Source organism: Anomalospiza imberbis, chromosome 2 (assembly GCF_031753505.1).
Source record: "Anomalospiza imberbis isolate Cuckoo-Finch-1a 21T00152 chromosome 2, ASM3175350v1, whole genome shotgun sequence".
Classification (NCBI taxonomy): domain Eukaryota; kingdom Metazoa; phylum Chordata; class Aves; order Passeriformes; family Viduidae; genus Anomalospiza; species Anomalospiza imberbis.
Genome location: NC_089682.1, coordinates 48,214,060 through 48,229,943, shown reverse-complemented (window position 1 = coordinate 48,229,943; position 15,884 = coordinate 48,214,060). Strand labels below are relative to the sequence as shown.

The 15,884-nt window shown below is 38.5% G+C and overlaps 1 protein-coding gene across 1 annotated transcript in view; it reads right to left on the bottom strand.

The window, feature by feature from the left end:
- Positions 1-806: 806 nt before the first annotated feature.
- Positions 807-15,884, bottom strand: part of GUCA1C (guanylate cyclase activator 1C) — a 54,712-nt gene continuing 39,634 nt past the window's right edge. Inside the window, exons 2-4 of the mRNA XM_068180827.1 lie at positions 8,853-9,002; positions 5,967-6,054; positions 807-3,017 (exon numbers count right to left, since the gene is read on the bottom strand). Of these exons, the coding sequence (XP_068036928.1) occupies positions 2,887-3,017; positions 5,967-6,054; positions 8,853-9,002 (369 nt within the window). The 3' untranslated portion in view covers positions 807-2,886. The remainder of the gene's footprint in view (positions 3,018-5,966; positions 6,055-8,852; positions 9,003-15,884) is intronic.

The following is a 15,884-nucleotide window of genomic DNA, read 5'->3' as shown; positions in this document are numbered from 1 at the left end:
GTACAATCTTATGTATCGTCACCAACATGTGGAGTTACTGTAGATAAATAATTTTTGAAATTATGTGCCACAGTGTTTACATTAAAATACACAGATACTTGCATCTTAATTACACTGGTTTCTGCTAAATGATTGTAAATTAGTGTAGGAAATGAGCATTTCAGATACACCTTCCTAATTTAGTCTAACAAAATATGGCCAAGAATTTCCTTACATACATTGTTTTATAATGAAACACAGAAATCTCCCAGAATTGGTAATTCACTTCATACAATTACAGTTTTACAGAAAAATTACTCAAATTTAACTGGAAATACTATTTTAAAAATCCACTTATTAAAAAAAGAGTTGGTGTATATAGATAGTAGTTATTTTTGCAAGTCTATCACTTCTAAACTTTTAAACTATTAAACTTTGAAACTAAACACTTTTAAACTATTAGTTTAAAAACAAAAATCCCAAATACAACTGTTTCCCTATGCCCAAGTTGCTTAGATTGGACCATTTTATTTTAAATATTGTAAAGCCAGTTCTGAAAGACACCACCCTTATAGGCTTTAAGTTCAAAAGCATCAGACTAAGAACAGTGACTTTCTTAAATCTGGTTGTGAGAAAGCTGACAGTGATATATTTATGTGTCAAAGATTAATAAATATAAGAACTTAAAATTCAAAGCACCAGCAATCTCATACATAATTTTATTTATTTATTTTTATTAAGGATGTAAAAGATTCAAATGTCAGAACTATGATGTCAGAATTGTTTATAATGTCAAGTGATGCATGTTGCATATTCTTTCTATATTCCATTGACCAACCAGAACCTGGAATAATTATTGTAGATGATGGAGTACATTTCATGCGCAAATGGACATGGATTTGGAGTGAATTTGGAAGAAAACTCTTTCATATTGAAGTCTTAATAACTGTTTTGTTCAACCTGCACCAATCCTTGCACTAATTATTTTGTTTAATTATGATGTTTCTAACAGTAATTAATATTAGTGTGATTCTTGCAGGGCATTGTGAGGCAAGGAGAATTTAGTCTTATGATATAATATAGTAATTTGATAAAACTTGTCACAGACTTGAGAGAATCAATCCCAATAGAAGCAGAAAGAACTACAGTTTTCCCTTTGCACATATTTCATACTATTCCATTTCAGTTCGTAGAATTAGTCTTGTTATTTACAAAGTAAGGTTGTACTTTAAGCTTGCTTTCCTAAAAAAAATGAGGAACATGTGATCATGCCATCTGTAAATGCCTTCCCTGCAGTCCTGGCTACCACCTTCAGAGAAAATTGCAAGCCAGTTTGACAGGAGGTAGAAATCTCAGAAAGACTCCATTGCTAAAAGCTTTCACCCAGGTATTTGGGCAGGGCAAAGATACCTAAATTAGTCAGGGAAAGGCTGTCTGTTTTTCAGAAGTACAAGTGACCCTATTTCCCTTATATTTATTTCATACAGCCATGGCAAAGAGCCCAGTAAAAACATTTTTTTGCAAAGGAGGACATACAAGTCAAAGGACACAAATCTCTGGAAGTGCTTACAAAATTATTTGGGTTTTGCTATTCTTTGAACTTCTAATTTTGCTTTACAAAGACAAATAAATTTAATTTCAAGACTTTTATAAAAGGTTAATTTAAAAGAACAGTATCTGAGCACTGGAAAAAACATCAAAATATCACAATTTTTAAATTAACAAATGCAATAAAATCAAGAGTAGTAGAGAGCTTGTTAAGGAGGATATACATCTTGGGAATATTAAGCTAGCTGAAGTTCTTCCCAGAGAACTTAATCCAGTTTTGGGTACTGATTAGAGCAAGTGTTAGGTTAATGCAAAGCAGGCTTTGTTCTTAATTCATCTGGATAGAACACAATCCTACCTAAAAGTTTGTGTCCACACTTTAGATAGTAGGTTAAAGAACACATTATTAAAAGAAAAAAAATATTAACTTTGTGTCTTCTAGAAAAGTTGCAGTTTACATTACTTTCATTATTTTATTGATTAGTCTGAACAGAAGAGAATATGCTGTTTTCAGTTTGGATAGTGGTAATTTTCTTCATAGTACCTGGTGTGAGACTGTGTTTTAATTTTGTGACCAAGACAATATTGATAACACAAAGGTGTTTTCATTACTGCTGAGAAGCACTTGCACAGTGACAAGTCCTTTTCTGCCTCTCACCCCACCCTATCACCGAGTGGACTGGGGGCTCACGAGGAGTTGTGAGGGGACAGAGCCAGGACAGCTGGCCCCAAACGACCACAGGGATGTCCCACACTATGTGGAGTCATGTTCTGCATATAAAGCTGGGTGAGAAGAAGGAAGGGAGAGGATGTTTGAAGTGATGGCATTTGTCTTCTCAAGTCACCCTTATGCTTGATGGATCCATGCTTACCATGGAGATAGTTGAACATCTTCCTGCCTGTGGGAAATGATGAATGAATTCCTTGCTTTGCTTTACTTACGCACATTTTCTTTCCATATTAAACTGTCGTTATCTCACTTTCACTCTTCCAATTCTCTTTTCCATCCCACTAGAGTGGAGTGAGTGAGCAGCTAGCCAGGGTTTGACCACAACATGTTCAGAGAGATCAAATAAGTTACTTTTACGGCATCAAATATATTTTCTATTATATGCAGGCAAAAGTTGTTGGGTTTTTTTTTTTTTTTTTTGGTTATTTTTTCTCCTGTGGCTGTCACAGTCATGAGCAAGGGAAAGAATAAAGAAAATAAAAGGAGATATAGAAAGATTGAAAATTGTTACTCCTGGAGAAGGCTGCTCGGTATTGCCCAGGCAGGCTTTGACATCAGGTTCTCTGAATATATCAAATATTATCTTCCTTGAAATGATGAGACAGAGACCACCTCCATGACTGGATCCTTCAGACACTGTTTCTCCTGCCATTCTGTATGACTTTGAGTACGTTGGAAAGGTCAAAACTTTTCGTAATTAATTCCATTAGGTCTTCGTCTTTTTCCACACCATTGATAAACTCTTCTAAAGTCAGTTCCCCTAAAAGAAAGTCAGATAGTCTTTAGAAGCTGAGAAACGCAGTAATCTCTCTAGTGAACAAAAGACCATTCATGCCAGATTGAATCCCTTATGAAAGTTGCTGATAGGCAAATGCAGGTAGAGTATTTGCTAAGGTTTTCTCACTTTGCATCAGTCAGATCCTCACACATTTTTCTGTTAAAACAGGTCAAACACAGCTTTCACTGAAGTCTGAGACAACTGTAAGTGCTCATTAATGTGTGTAAAGGGGCTCTAATGAAGCCTGTATTAGGGCTGAATTTGGGTGTACTGGCCACATCTCACTAAACTAACTGGAATTTATCTTAGAGCTGGTTTTAAAAGAGATTAGGGTATGATTTGCTAAGGATTATTGGTCATAGTCCCTGTGTTGACTACTAGGATTATTTAGAGCCATTATCAGATGTAGGAGGGAAAAATCAGCTGAGTGGTTTGATAGATAAATTCTTTCAAGGAACTGAAATGGTCATTTGGAGTGTGATTTTTTTGGGCTCATGTCAAAATCAGCTAATAACTTCGAAGTTTCAAGACAACAATAAAATTTCTTTTATTGAAGAGTAGGAATGCTGTTTAATGTTCTTCCTCTTTTCCTGCTCTTTTCCCTGTCAACAAAGGCCAATTCTAGGCATGTGTTTATTTGCATAGTACACAGAAATGTCCACAGTTCTCTGTCTAGGGGTTATTCCAGTGATACTGTTTTACCTTAAGAGGAGAAATAAATCTTGGTTTAATAAGAAGAGCCAGATTGTTTCCTCTGAGAATGCTTTAAAGTTTCTTGTTAAATTCACAACAATTAATTTCTCAGTAAAATTAGAAATGACAAGGACCAGGCAAAGAGGAAAATAGCTGGATGAGTTAAGGCCCCGGTGGTGCAGGGGAGCAGCAATTCCCATCATGTATATGTCTGGCAAATGCTTAGCATGCTGACTTTTGGCTGTTTTCAGGTTTAAGTGCTCCCTGTAGGGTTTTTTTTTTTTGTGTCATGTTTTTTTGTCCATGGCAGCCTTGGAAACTTCATCTGACATGAAAAAGGAAAACAATCAGCATTTGAAAAATATGAAAAACACTTTCTAGCCATAGTCAGTAAAGTTTGCTTTCTGTTTAGTCACAAATGTCCTTGCTACACTGGTGACAGGCTCATATAAAGAAGAAATTCATCATTTGACAGAAGTCCTAGTTCTTAGGCTTCAATGAAAGTACTAAGACCCTCTCCAGGAGCTGGCATACAGAGCCCTGAGGAAGTTTGTACTTCTTTTTTCAACAACAGCCTATATAATCATTCCACAGGCAGACTTAGAACAAGCCATCTCTGTACACTTGCATGCATCATTCTGCTTCATCACTCATCCACTCACTTCCTCTGAACTCTCCTCCTATCCCTTTTAGCTCCCCTCTCCTTCCCTCTGTATTGCCTTTGCCTCAGGTATTTGGATGGATGGAGTTCCTGGACTCATCACGTGGACATGGTGCACCATTTTCCTGCTTATTTTGGTCAACTGGGCTTGGATTCCCTCCTCTTGATCCAAACTGTGCATTTTGAGGTACCAATAGCAGGCATACAAACCACACTGCATTTACTGGGTGAGGTTACACTAGCAGGCCCAGACTCACTGCTGCTGCGATGGGCCTCAGATTTCTGTGAGATAATGAAAATAAATTGCAAAAACCAACAGGAGATTTGTTTTAAGAATTGTTCTTTACAACACATGGGATTATTTATTGTATATTAATTTGAGGAAGGACTTTGCAATTTATTTGTCTATTTGCACTTTAATAAGCTACAGGGAGGTAGCATAGTTGAAGCTAAACTTACTGAAACTTGGCCCATTCCTCAGGTCAAGCTAGTCCTGTTGCTTTCCAGCAATTTTAAAACTAAGAAACTATGGAAAACAGTTTGAAACAGAACCACTATGAAGATAATCCTGAATATGTCATGTTTTGGATTTTCCTTGCTAAAATGTATGACACAAATTATGGTCTAGCTCAGATACAATTATTACTTGTCAGTAAACGTATGGTCAAAGCAGTGAATAATCATAGAATTTGGGTTAGATTTTGACTATGTTATTTGGACTCCTTTCATAATTTGTCTTCACCAAAGAGGAGGCCAAGGAGGAGGTTTAAAACATTCTCCACTAAGGCATCCTCCTTATGCATCGCAAGACCACTGTTTATACTCTGATTATATATTGCGAATAACTTTTTAAAAGAGTAACCTCAATACATGAAATAAGACCATAAAAATGCCCCTCCCTTTGCCAAACTGCCCAAAATTCCTGTCTGTGACCTTACTTTGCTCTTTTTAGCTTTCCTAATGTTCCTAATTTATCAATGATAGCAGCAATTGCTGTAAAACATAGTTGCCAGTGGAAGGAGTATCTTCATGATTATAAGTATGAGGGGGAACATTAATCCATAACAAATTTTCAATTAGCAACAACTCTGAAGCTGTGAAATGAAATTGTAGTTTCCACATGCAAGACCAAATGGCTTAATTTAGTATGTTGAGGAAAAACCAGGAGCAAGTATCTTAGCATGTGTTGACAGTCAACTTTCAAGGAACATCCAATATGCTCACTAGTCTTTAGAACATGCTAGAACATGTGCAACCAGGCAACCTATTTTTTTTTTAAGGATTTAAAATAGATTATACCAACCCAAATATATTACTCCCCCACTGCCAATCATGCTTTCATTTTGCTGTGCAACCTGAGAACTGGCATTTTGGATGAATGGTGCAGGAGCTGTTTTTACTGCATGTAATTCCTTTGTCAGTTGACTTACACTCCACTGTAAAGCTGAAGTAAAATAAGGGCAAAGAAGAGCAGATTCGGGCTTTCAGTAATCTAAACCAGTCATCCTTCAGCTGCATGTTCAAATCCCTTCTTGCAGAGGAGTCCCTGCCAATGCCAACAAAACCTAGATCCTTACCGTCATTGTTCACATCTATCTTCTGAAATATCATGTTTGTGAACTCTTCAGCACTCATGTTGGTGTAGCCATTAATAGCCTGGATTGCCTGAGGGCAGAAACATAGAAAGTTCTTTCACAGTTTTTCCCATCAAGCTGTGAAAACAATACACTGGCAAAAGCATTACTTGAAGTGCAACTCTTTAGTTCACAAACCCTTTCAAAAATCACTAAATAAATAGCTACTTCAAGTAAGTCGTCAGTAATAAGGACTGGAAATTTAATTAACACAACCTAGAGATTACAGATAATTTGCATATCTCTGAAGGTCTGAAGAACCCTGTGGCACCTCTGATCTGTAATTCACTTTCGATTCCACATCAGCATTTTTATCTGGCCCTAGAGAGTTCCATGCCTTCATAGAGTGCCCTTTGGTCTGTGTGATTTAAGTACAGTATTGTTTTTCCCATCTGAAAGCACATGCAGAGAAAGCCTAAGTTATTTTTCTTTTAAGACATGTTCAATTTAATAATCACAAATAAAGTCAGACCAGCAGTCCTGGAAGTTGGCAGTTTACTTGTCCTCCAGAGAAGTTAAGAAAACCAGAAGAATCCCCTCTACTTTTTTTTTTGTTTGTTTGTTTTGGTGGGTTGTGGTGGGTTTTTTTTTTTTTTTGTTTTGTTTTTTTTTTCTTTTTTTGGTGGCAAAAGGACTCAATATTTGGAGTAAAGGTATAAATGTATGTTTTTGCAAAATTGTGTCTAATTGACTGGGAAAAAATGTGCATATATAAACATGCACATGCATTATGTAATGGGCACACTATAGAATTTGTTTTTCTGCACTTGAATTATCTTGAGGTGAGCTGTGTTGTGTAAGTTAAGTCAGTGCATGTGTCACTTGTTTCTTCTGGTGTCTCTTTCCAAATATTATATTATATTTTAAAACAATGTAAGTTAAACCTATTCAACACTGATCTAGAATTCTTGACCAAATAAAATCATAAAAATGTCCCGAATTCCTGTCTGTTTCCAAAAGCAGCAATAATTTTACAAAAATAGTTACATAAACTTGTTTCTATTACCAATTTGTACTTTAGGTACTTTTGGTGCTTTATATGTCTGACCCTTCTGCAGTCTTCAGTAGAAAGTTGTATCACTTCCACAGTTAAATTTATTGCAGTGCCAAGAGTAAAGCAGTGGTTCCTGAAGTACTTGTGTCACTGACTACCAGAGAAGCCCCTTAAATAGTAAAATACTGGGTGTTAAAAGGGTGCATGGTTATCTGGAAGGAGTTTTGATGGATATGCTGGTCCATAGTTTGCATAGCTGTAGAGACAGATTTCATTTCAATAGCACTTCTGTGTTTCAAAATTAGTGTCTCAGTTATGACACATCTTTTTGGACAAACCCTTGTTTACTGATGCTTATTATAGGCTGGGCACCCCTTAATGGCTGTGATCCTGTTTGTTCTTTTTTTCTTTTTGGGCCCACCATTTTTAATCTAGTCTAGGTCAATAACATAGGCAGGTTTAAATTAAAGTTCTTATGCTCCAAAAGAGATGTAAACACACATAGATATAAACTGGTTTTAAAACCAGGTAAGTTGAAAAATAAATATTCTTTACATTGAAAGGATTTTAATTTTAACTCTCATTTTGGATAAAGCCCGAGGCAAAACACTGTTGACTCATTGGCTCTGGGTGAAAATTAATGGTGAATATTTGTGAAAGAAAGATTTCATTAGTCTCAAAGGAGAAATCTGGAAGATTCAGCCTCTCCTTCAATCTTCAGAAAGCTGCTCTTTATTTTTTTTTTTTATTTATCAAATATTAATTTTTTTTAAATTTAAAAAAATTTAAAAAATAAAAATTTTAAATTTAAATTTAAAAATTTTAAAAAATTAAAAAAATTAATTTTTTAAATCAAATAAATAAAATAAATTTATTTATTTGATCAGCTTTATTTGTTTGACCTGGTAGCTCCATCTGGCTCCAGTTCTTTTCAGTTTTGGCAGCAGCTATTTAAAGTCCCTAGCAGCAACTGGCTTAGCACCAGCAGTAATGCAGAATCCAGGAAAACTAGGTTCCTTGTTTGTTATGGCATTAAAGCTCTATTTAGGTTTGATACCCCCTGCAGCAAAATTTTGATCTGTAATGAGTCCTGAACATTTAGGGAGCAGTATTGAGTCATATATATTTGTTAGGAGCCTTAACATACCTTTTGGATGACAGCAGCTAATGAAGAGCACAATGTTGTTTCATTAGAGCAAGTTGAAAATTATGAAGATAATTTTAAAGAAAGAATTGCACTTCTTTGGTTTTATGGGTTTGAAGTGGACCCATTTTCTGCAAAATTTTGGAAGTATTTTTATCCAAATATCACTGCATGATTTAATAGTAAAATTACATTTCAGTGATTTAGTTTTAAAATGGGGGTAATTGGGTTTGTAGTAAACAAATCTAAAAGCCTTCCAAAAAATTAAAATATTGTAATATTTTGATGACATCTATATTTTTCTTGCTGCAAGATCAGTTTGAGAAGCCAGTTTTCCACAATAGACTGGCACATATACTTGTAACCATCTGTTTTGTTCATTATGCTGCTACTGTCTTCCCCTGCCTTATAGTACAGTTTATCACAGTAATGTCTCTCCTGTTTCTACAGCATTTCATTTTCAGTGAAGTACCTTATCTGTAGAACTATAGTTATAGTAAAATACTACTTAGATGTGTTCAATAAGGAAGAAACTAATGTCAGGACTGTCACTTCTAGCCACTGTTAATTCTGGTTTTACAACCATAAAACATTAGATAAAATACTGACAATCCATTTAGACCACATGATCTACCACTGTTTCAGGGGCAATGCACTGTATCAAATGCTCTTGCTATTGGTCATAACTTACCCTGAATATGCTTAATAGTTCTTTTTTGTCAATGCATCCGTTTCCATCAGCATCGTATAGCTTGAAATACCATTTCAATTTTTGGTCAATTTTCCCTCGTATAACCAAATTTATTGCAGCTATGAACTCCAAGAAGTCTATAAATCCGTCCTAAGAGAGAGGGAGGGAGCAGAAAAAACACACCTATTTAACAACATTGGTTTTCTGTTCTTTCTGACAATTGCACAGAAACAGGTCATCAAAGTCCCTACAATACACATTGATTTATGAAGCACCTTAACATAGAAATCTTCTGTGGTACTAAAAAAGGATTAAAGGATATGCTCAACTGGAAGAGCTATAGGAAGAGGTATTAGGAAGGACAGTTTTGTTCTCCCTTGAAATCTGGGCGTTGTGGAGGTGAGGGGCAAATCTATTCTGAGCAACTGTTATTGACAGCTTTTAAAAGGAAAAAAAAACAGTTTTGTGGCACACTGCCTTGTGAAAAAGAGGAGTTTGGGATATCTGGTTTGGTACTAATGAGGTATCTACAGTGGAGTTCTTTACATCTATACTGCAGAACTATGTATGCTTTCCAGAGCTGTTCCGGGTGTTATTTATCTGAGAGATCATGTAATAAGTGTTTTAAAATTGTAACCAATTCTCTGGCATGAACCCTAAGTACTGTGGTTTATCCAAATAAAAACCAAGTCTCTCTGACAAACATTTTGCTCTCAGACAAAGCCTTCAAGGCATAAACCAGTCTCTAAATATTGAGGATTTGGGGTATTCGTAGGGATACAGCATTTCAGATTGATTTCAGATTCATTATTTTCTTACTGCTTTGCTCAAGCTACTGATAGAAGCCTGTCAAGGACAGGCCTACATAGTCAGGTTCTTCTGTTTATGTAGAAATGTGGTTAGGATGGAAGAAACAGTTGCTGAATTTGGATCCTACTTGCTCCAACTGTTTCTCATGTGCATACAAAAAGAATTAACAGCTGATAAATTTAGTCTTGTGATCAGAATCCAATTGGTCAGAATCCAATTGCTCAGAAAACCTTGGAAAGACTTGTCAGTTTCTGATGGCCTTTGACTGAAAAGAGAAGGTTGGATGAATATCCAATAGCTTTAGCATGTTACTTAGTTTTATTGTCATATATCAACAGACATCTTGCCAGTTGAGGTTTACAATCAGCAGGCATTAATCAGTCCTCATTATTGTACTACAGGAAAAGAAGAGGTTTACAATCAGCAGGCATTAATCAGTCCTCATTATTGTACTACAGGAAAAGAAGACCTGTAAGGATGCAGTGTGACTCATTGCCAAAATCAGAATCCTAAAATCATTTAGGTTGGAAAAGACCCTCAAGGTCACCAGGTCCAACAGTTAACCCACAACTGCCAAGTCCATCACTAAACTGTGGCCCCTAAGTGTCACAACTTACATGTCTTTTGAAGACCTCCAGCCACTATCAGTATATTTTTGTGACAAGGAACCAAACATGTGAGCATGCAAAGAATGATGACAAACAGGAATTTATAAAGGCTAGAATATACTGAAGTTGACAGCTCTTCTGACCAACCTTCAATGGAAACCAAACCAAAATGCCTAAAACCATCCCCACATATCTACCTGCCTAGGTTCAATCACAATAGATTGTGGAAGTGAATATAGGTTCTCAAAGACTGGATATTTTTTTTAATAGGAGTCCATCCTCTTTTTTTTTTTTTTTTTTTTTTTTTTTTCTTTTCTTCATTCTCCTTTTAGATTCCTCACAATTGTGCCCTCATGGTACTGATCTGGGTCAGAGCTCCTGGGAGCCTCTTGTAGTGTTTGTTTTGATTTCTGTGCAAGGCTGATCAGCAGAGGGGCACTTAAGAGATAATTCCAATGTATTCAAGCACACTGGATTCAGCCCTCATGCAGAAATGGTGTGTGCATAAGTTGTGCAGACTGACCATTGCTTCACAGACCCTCTGCAGGTTCTCTAGTGGTTGCTTGTTTTCCTCTAATTGCCATCACAAGCAAATGCAGCAAAGACACCATTCAACCACTGTTTAAGATTAAATGAAATTTGACAGTAACTACACATATTTTTCTAATAAAGTTAGGCCCAGTATTAAAAGCAGATGCTTAACCAAAAATGACATATCACTCACTACAATCTCAATCTTCTTTCTGGCACACTGGTTTTAATTTCCATTTTGCAAGTATTATTTCATGAAGGATCTCATAAAGTATTTTATTGGCGGTTAAAATGTATTTTGCTGATTGTATTTCTATCATCTGATTTGATATATCTATTAAGAATGTGGTTAAATGCATTTCATATTGCTGCTTTTTTACTGCATTTCATAGTGCTTATTGCAACTACAAATTAATTTAAGGATTGCTGGGTGTCCATGACCAGATTAATTTTCTTCTTACATTTCACTTGGGATTTTGGAAAATATTTTTTTGTTTGCTTTCTTTTTGCATCTTGGTGTCACTGTTGTTGCTCTTACAAAACCATCAGGAGTCTGGACAATGTAATAACCAGTCTAATGTGTCTGGGTATGTAATTCTGACCTGCTGGATTCTATGGCCTGTCCCAAACAGGAAGAGACTGAAGGTCAGTGTCAAAAAACTCCCACCTCTAAAAAACACCTGGGAGAAATTGTAGTTGTCAGGAAAGCCCTTGCCACTTTCTGCAGTCTTGTGAAAACTACTGGTGACATGGTAGCTAGTAACTGATTTCTATTTCTCAGGAATAGAAATACTGAGAAGACTTAGAGATGTTTGTCTACTTGATGTGGAACCAGAAGCATTTCATAAAAGCATTGATGAGATATGTAATGTTTTCCTTTGTACACCAAAAAACATACATTGTAGGTAAAAAAGAAAACATTTATGGGATGCAGAAGGCTACAGTGATCTTGTCGCACATATACAGAACTTTCGAAGATAAAGAGAAAGACTGCACTTTTTACAGTAGCATCTCAAAACACTACATTAAACAGTGAAAAGCATCATAACAGTAACCTATGAAGATCATCCTGTGGTTCTGTGAGTACAATAAATAATGCAATAAATGTGTTATAATGTTATTAAAAGAATACTGCTGTGCTGATTTACCCATCTGCTGTTCTATAATCATTCTCAATACAAGTATCTAGGTAGGTCCTTATGTGTCTCTGGGCTCTGTAAAACGCCTCTCTGCAGCATGCACAGCAATGTATCTGTTGCCTGTTAATTCACAAGCAAAGGGCTACTGTAAGAATAATAAAATAAAATTTTAAATAATGCCCAACAACATAATAAGCAGAGCTGATTACCAGTGGTGGAAGATAAAAATTATTTACTTTTGGTGTTTAACTCTGTCAAATATTTTTCTTAAATGGAATCAATGCTAGTGAAACCTGCTTATTCATCAGGTTAGGATACAAGACAAAATCGGGTGTGTGAAGGTTTCTTTTCCATGTCTGTATGGTGCTGGCTCTGCCTTCCTTGCCTGCAGCACATTGACATGGGCACCTCTAGGGATGGTGAGGTCCTGCACCCTCCCCTGCCCAAACAAACAGAGGCATGTGGAGTCAGTTGCCAGGGTACCCTTCTGGGTGTGGTGTAAAATAGAGGGACAGAACTCTCCTAATGTGCTTTTGAGGAGTGGCCTGGAGACATAACAAAAGAATGGGTTCAGATCTTCTTTTACATGCCCCAAAGTCTCCTGTATTTCTATACATAGTAGGCTTAATAAAAATGTAGACCTATTTTTATTCTTTTAACAGCTTGACTGGATGGACTAGAAGTTTAAGGACGCTTTAGGTTCATGCATGTGATTGTGCCCTTTGATACTGTGCTTTTTTAACTGGGTTTGCTTTTGCTGGTGAGTGATTTTTTAAGCCACTTGCAACAGATTGATTCACACAACAAAGACAAAAAGAGGCTCCAAAAATGGAAGTAGAGCTTGCTGATGGTATGAAATTGGTCCTCAGGGCACTATCATTAGTGAGTGCCTAAGGCCCAGAGCCCATTTCAGTTTTTCATTAGCTACTGGATCTCCTGAGGAAAAAGGAATTTAATTTTGTCCTTTTATGAGAGGTTTTTGCTTCAGGCTGTCGGTCTACGTACCTTTACTGAAGGCTGCTCACCATTATTCGGTGAGGAGAGAGATGTGTGTCCCCTGGAGCAGAGCTGGGCGGGGCTAGACTGGCACATTATACGAGAGCCATTAACACCCCAGCCCTGGAGCTGTAGGAGGGCATTATTGGCTCCCAGAACAGCACTGCTAATCTTCACAGATCCTTAAAACCTCATAGGACTTCGAACTGTAGTAGAGATTTAAAATGATTGACTTGTCAGTTATGAATACACAGCCGATCTGAAATAGCGCGGTTATCCAAGGCTGTGCCAGAGTGATCTGAACGTGGTGTTTTGGCTGCCTAACTCTTCCCTGAGAGTGATTTTCTGGCAGTGGCAGGGATCCCCTACAGGGATAGTCAGCAGCCTCACACCACATGCTGAGACCACGCATGTGGGAAGGAACAATTTCTGTCCCTGAAAACCCTAGGGTGACTGAGCTTATCATCTTACTTGAACCACTGTGGGCTCTACTAAGAGTCTGTACACAATAAGCAGTGCCTTTTTTCCAAAATTTGTTCCTGAAAAATCTCTAAACTCAATCTGACAGCAGGAGAATAGCTCAAATTGTTTATCAGGATTAATAAGTGTTCAAACATAGATAGTCCACGTATTTCAAACTTAGGCCGTAGGTCATTAAGCCACCTTCTTTCCCAACTGCTTGTCTTTGTGAATAGTCCTTAAACCTCTTAAGGGAGGCATGGGTCAAACTGCTCAGAATAACTGTGGAAATTTATAGCTAAACCTATGTGCTTCTTTCTTTTTTTCTGGGTCCAATTCCAAATATGGCACTGCTTTCTCTGCCTCTCTGTTATATGTAACAGGTATAATTTGTGCCATTTTTTTGCATGATATATATAAAATATTAAATAATTGTTAGGATGTACCCTTTGGCATTAAAAGCCTCCCTTCTCAGGCAACACTGAGTGTGTGTTGAAACCTGATTTACAAGCAAGGGGATGTGGCTCGCCAGGAGATGGTCCTTATCTGAGGCGATATGGAGGCACCCAGGCGCTGATCATCATCAGGAACATCCCCCCCCCGGGCCGATACATGTGAATACTCTGTTCCCGTAAATTTCATCAAGAGTTTCCACGACACCAGACTTTGAATTTCTCTGCCTTGTCGCTGAGAAGGAAATCTCATCAACTTATGGGACTTTGAATGAAACAAAGGACTGAATGCCGAAATCCTGGCCTCAGGCAAAATTTTCCCTATAAAAATCGCTTGTACCAGGATGGTGGTGTGGGGGCATAGAGTGAAACCTCTGCTGAGGCTGATCTCTGTGTCTTGCACCCAGCGCCGATCTCGGGCTCGGCACTGTCCTTTTCCGTGTGGCTGGCTAAGTTAGATCTCTATTGCTAAAATAAGTTCTTTTTATTTTTTTAATTTGGCTGGATCATTTTTCATTTATAACAATCTTGGTGACCCCAGACGTGATCTGGTTTGGGGTATCTGGGGGGTTCCCTGTCCTCGATCCGGGTGGCGCCTCACTGAGTTCAGCGGCCGGACGGGGAGGAGGAATCCCACGGAACCAACCAGATTACGAAAAGCTGCAAAAGCCACGGTAAGGAAAAAAAAAGGTGGGCCCAGAGCTCTCGGAATTCGGAGCCTATGTCTCCGAGGCTGCAGCAGAAATTTTTTCACTCATAAAATCAACGTGCACGAAGAATCCACGCGGGAAAAGGAGCTGTAAGTATCGCGTGGTTGAGTGAGGCGTGAGTGGGTGTGTGTGTGAGACGTGACCTCGTCACGGGGCGAGAGTGGACCCCAATAAACCACAGTTTCACTATCCCGTGAGGGAAGTGGTCGGCTACGTGGGAGGCGAAAGAACTTGGGTACACTCACAACACGCATATGACCTGAAACTCGGGGGAGTTATGGGGATCCACTCATGGACAGGTTGGGGGAGGGAAGGTACGTTCTCGTGGATTCAAGAAATTGGTAAACCTCACCGACTTCTGGACTCGGGGAGTCCAGGGAAACAGGTAAAAGAGAGCTCACCCTTCTTCCAACTGAAAACCCACAGAGCGGTTCACTGTGCGGCTACTAAGTTGGCAAGGCTTGGTCGGGGACAGACCGGTTTAACCATTTGGTAAGACTCGGTCCAGGACAGGACTCGAGTTAAGACTCGGTCCGGGACAGGACTGGAGTATACATTAGCACGCGAGTTACTGACTTCTTGGAACGGCTTGCAGACACCGACTCGGAAACACGGTAAGGAAGAACTTCAAACATGGGACAAAGGAACAGTAAAGTCCAGGGGAGAACTCAAGAGAAGAATTCTAAATCTGGAAAAGGTAAGAACTTAAAATCAGGGAAAAATAAATCGGGAGGAGGGGAAAAGGACGGGTTGCCCGAAATTCCGAGAGAAAGTCCCCTGGGCTGGATGTTAGAACACTGGGAAGACTGCTCCTTGAGGCGGAGGAAGTCCAAAGAAAAAATGATATACTACTGTGTAGAGGTATGGGGAAACAGGGAAATTGGAAAATTCCTATACTGGCCCATTTTTGGTACCTTTGAAAGTAAGTTTTGCCAAGCACTCTCTGAACACTTACACGAAGAAGGAGAGTGGGATGATGAAGAGCTGGGGTATGCCAGGCTGTGGGAATATGCTAGTGCGCAGCTGTTCCCTATTAAGACCTCCGGCAGCAAGGTAAGTTCACGTAAAACTTGGGAACCCCTGGAAAACCTACCACCCCCATACCAAGTTCCTCCATCACAAGCACAGGTCCCGGCCGCCCCACCAACAGCACCTCCAGCTCAGTCTGCATCACCACCTAATGCCCAAATACTGGCTGCAGACACACCGGGACCTTCTCAACCCACCCCTCCCCACACAACACGGGGACACACACACACACAGCTGCTTCACACTGGGGAAAACTCATCTCCTCCCACCAGTAGAACTCGGCGTAAAGCAAGGAGAG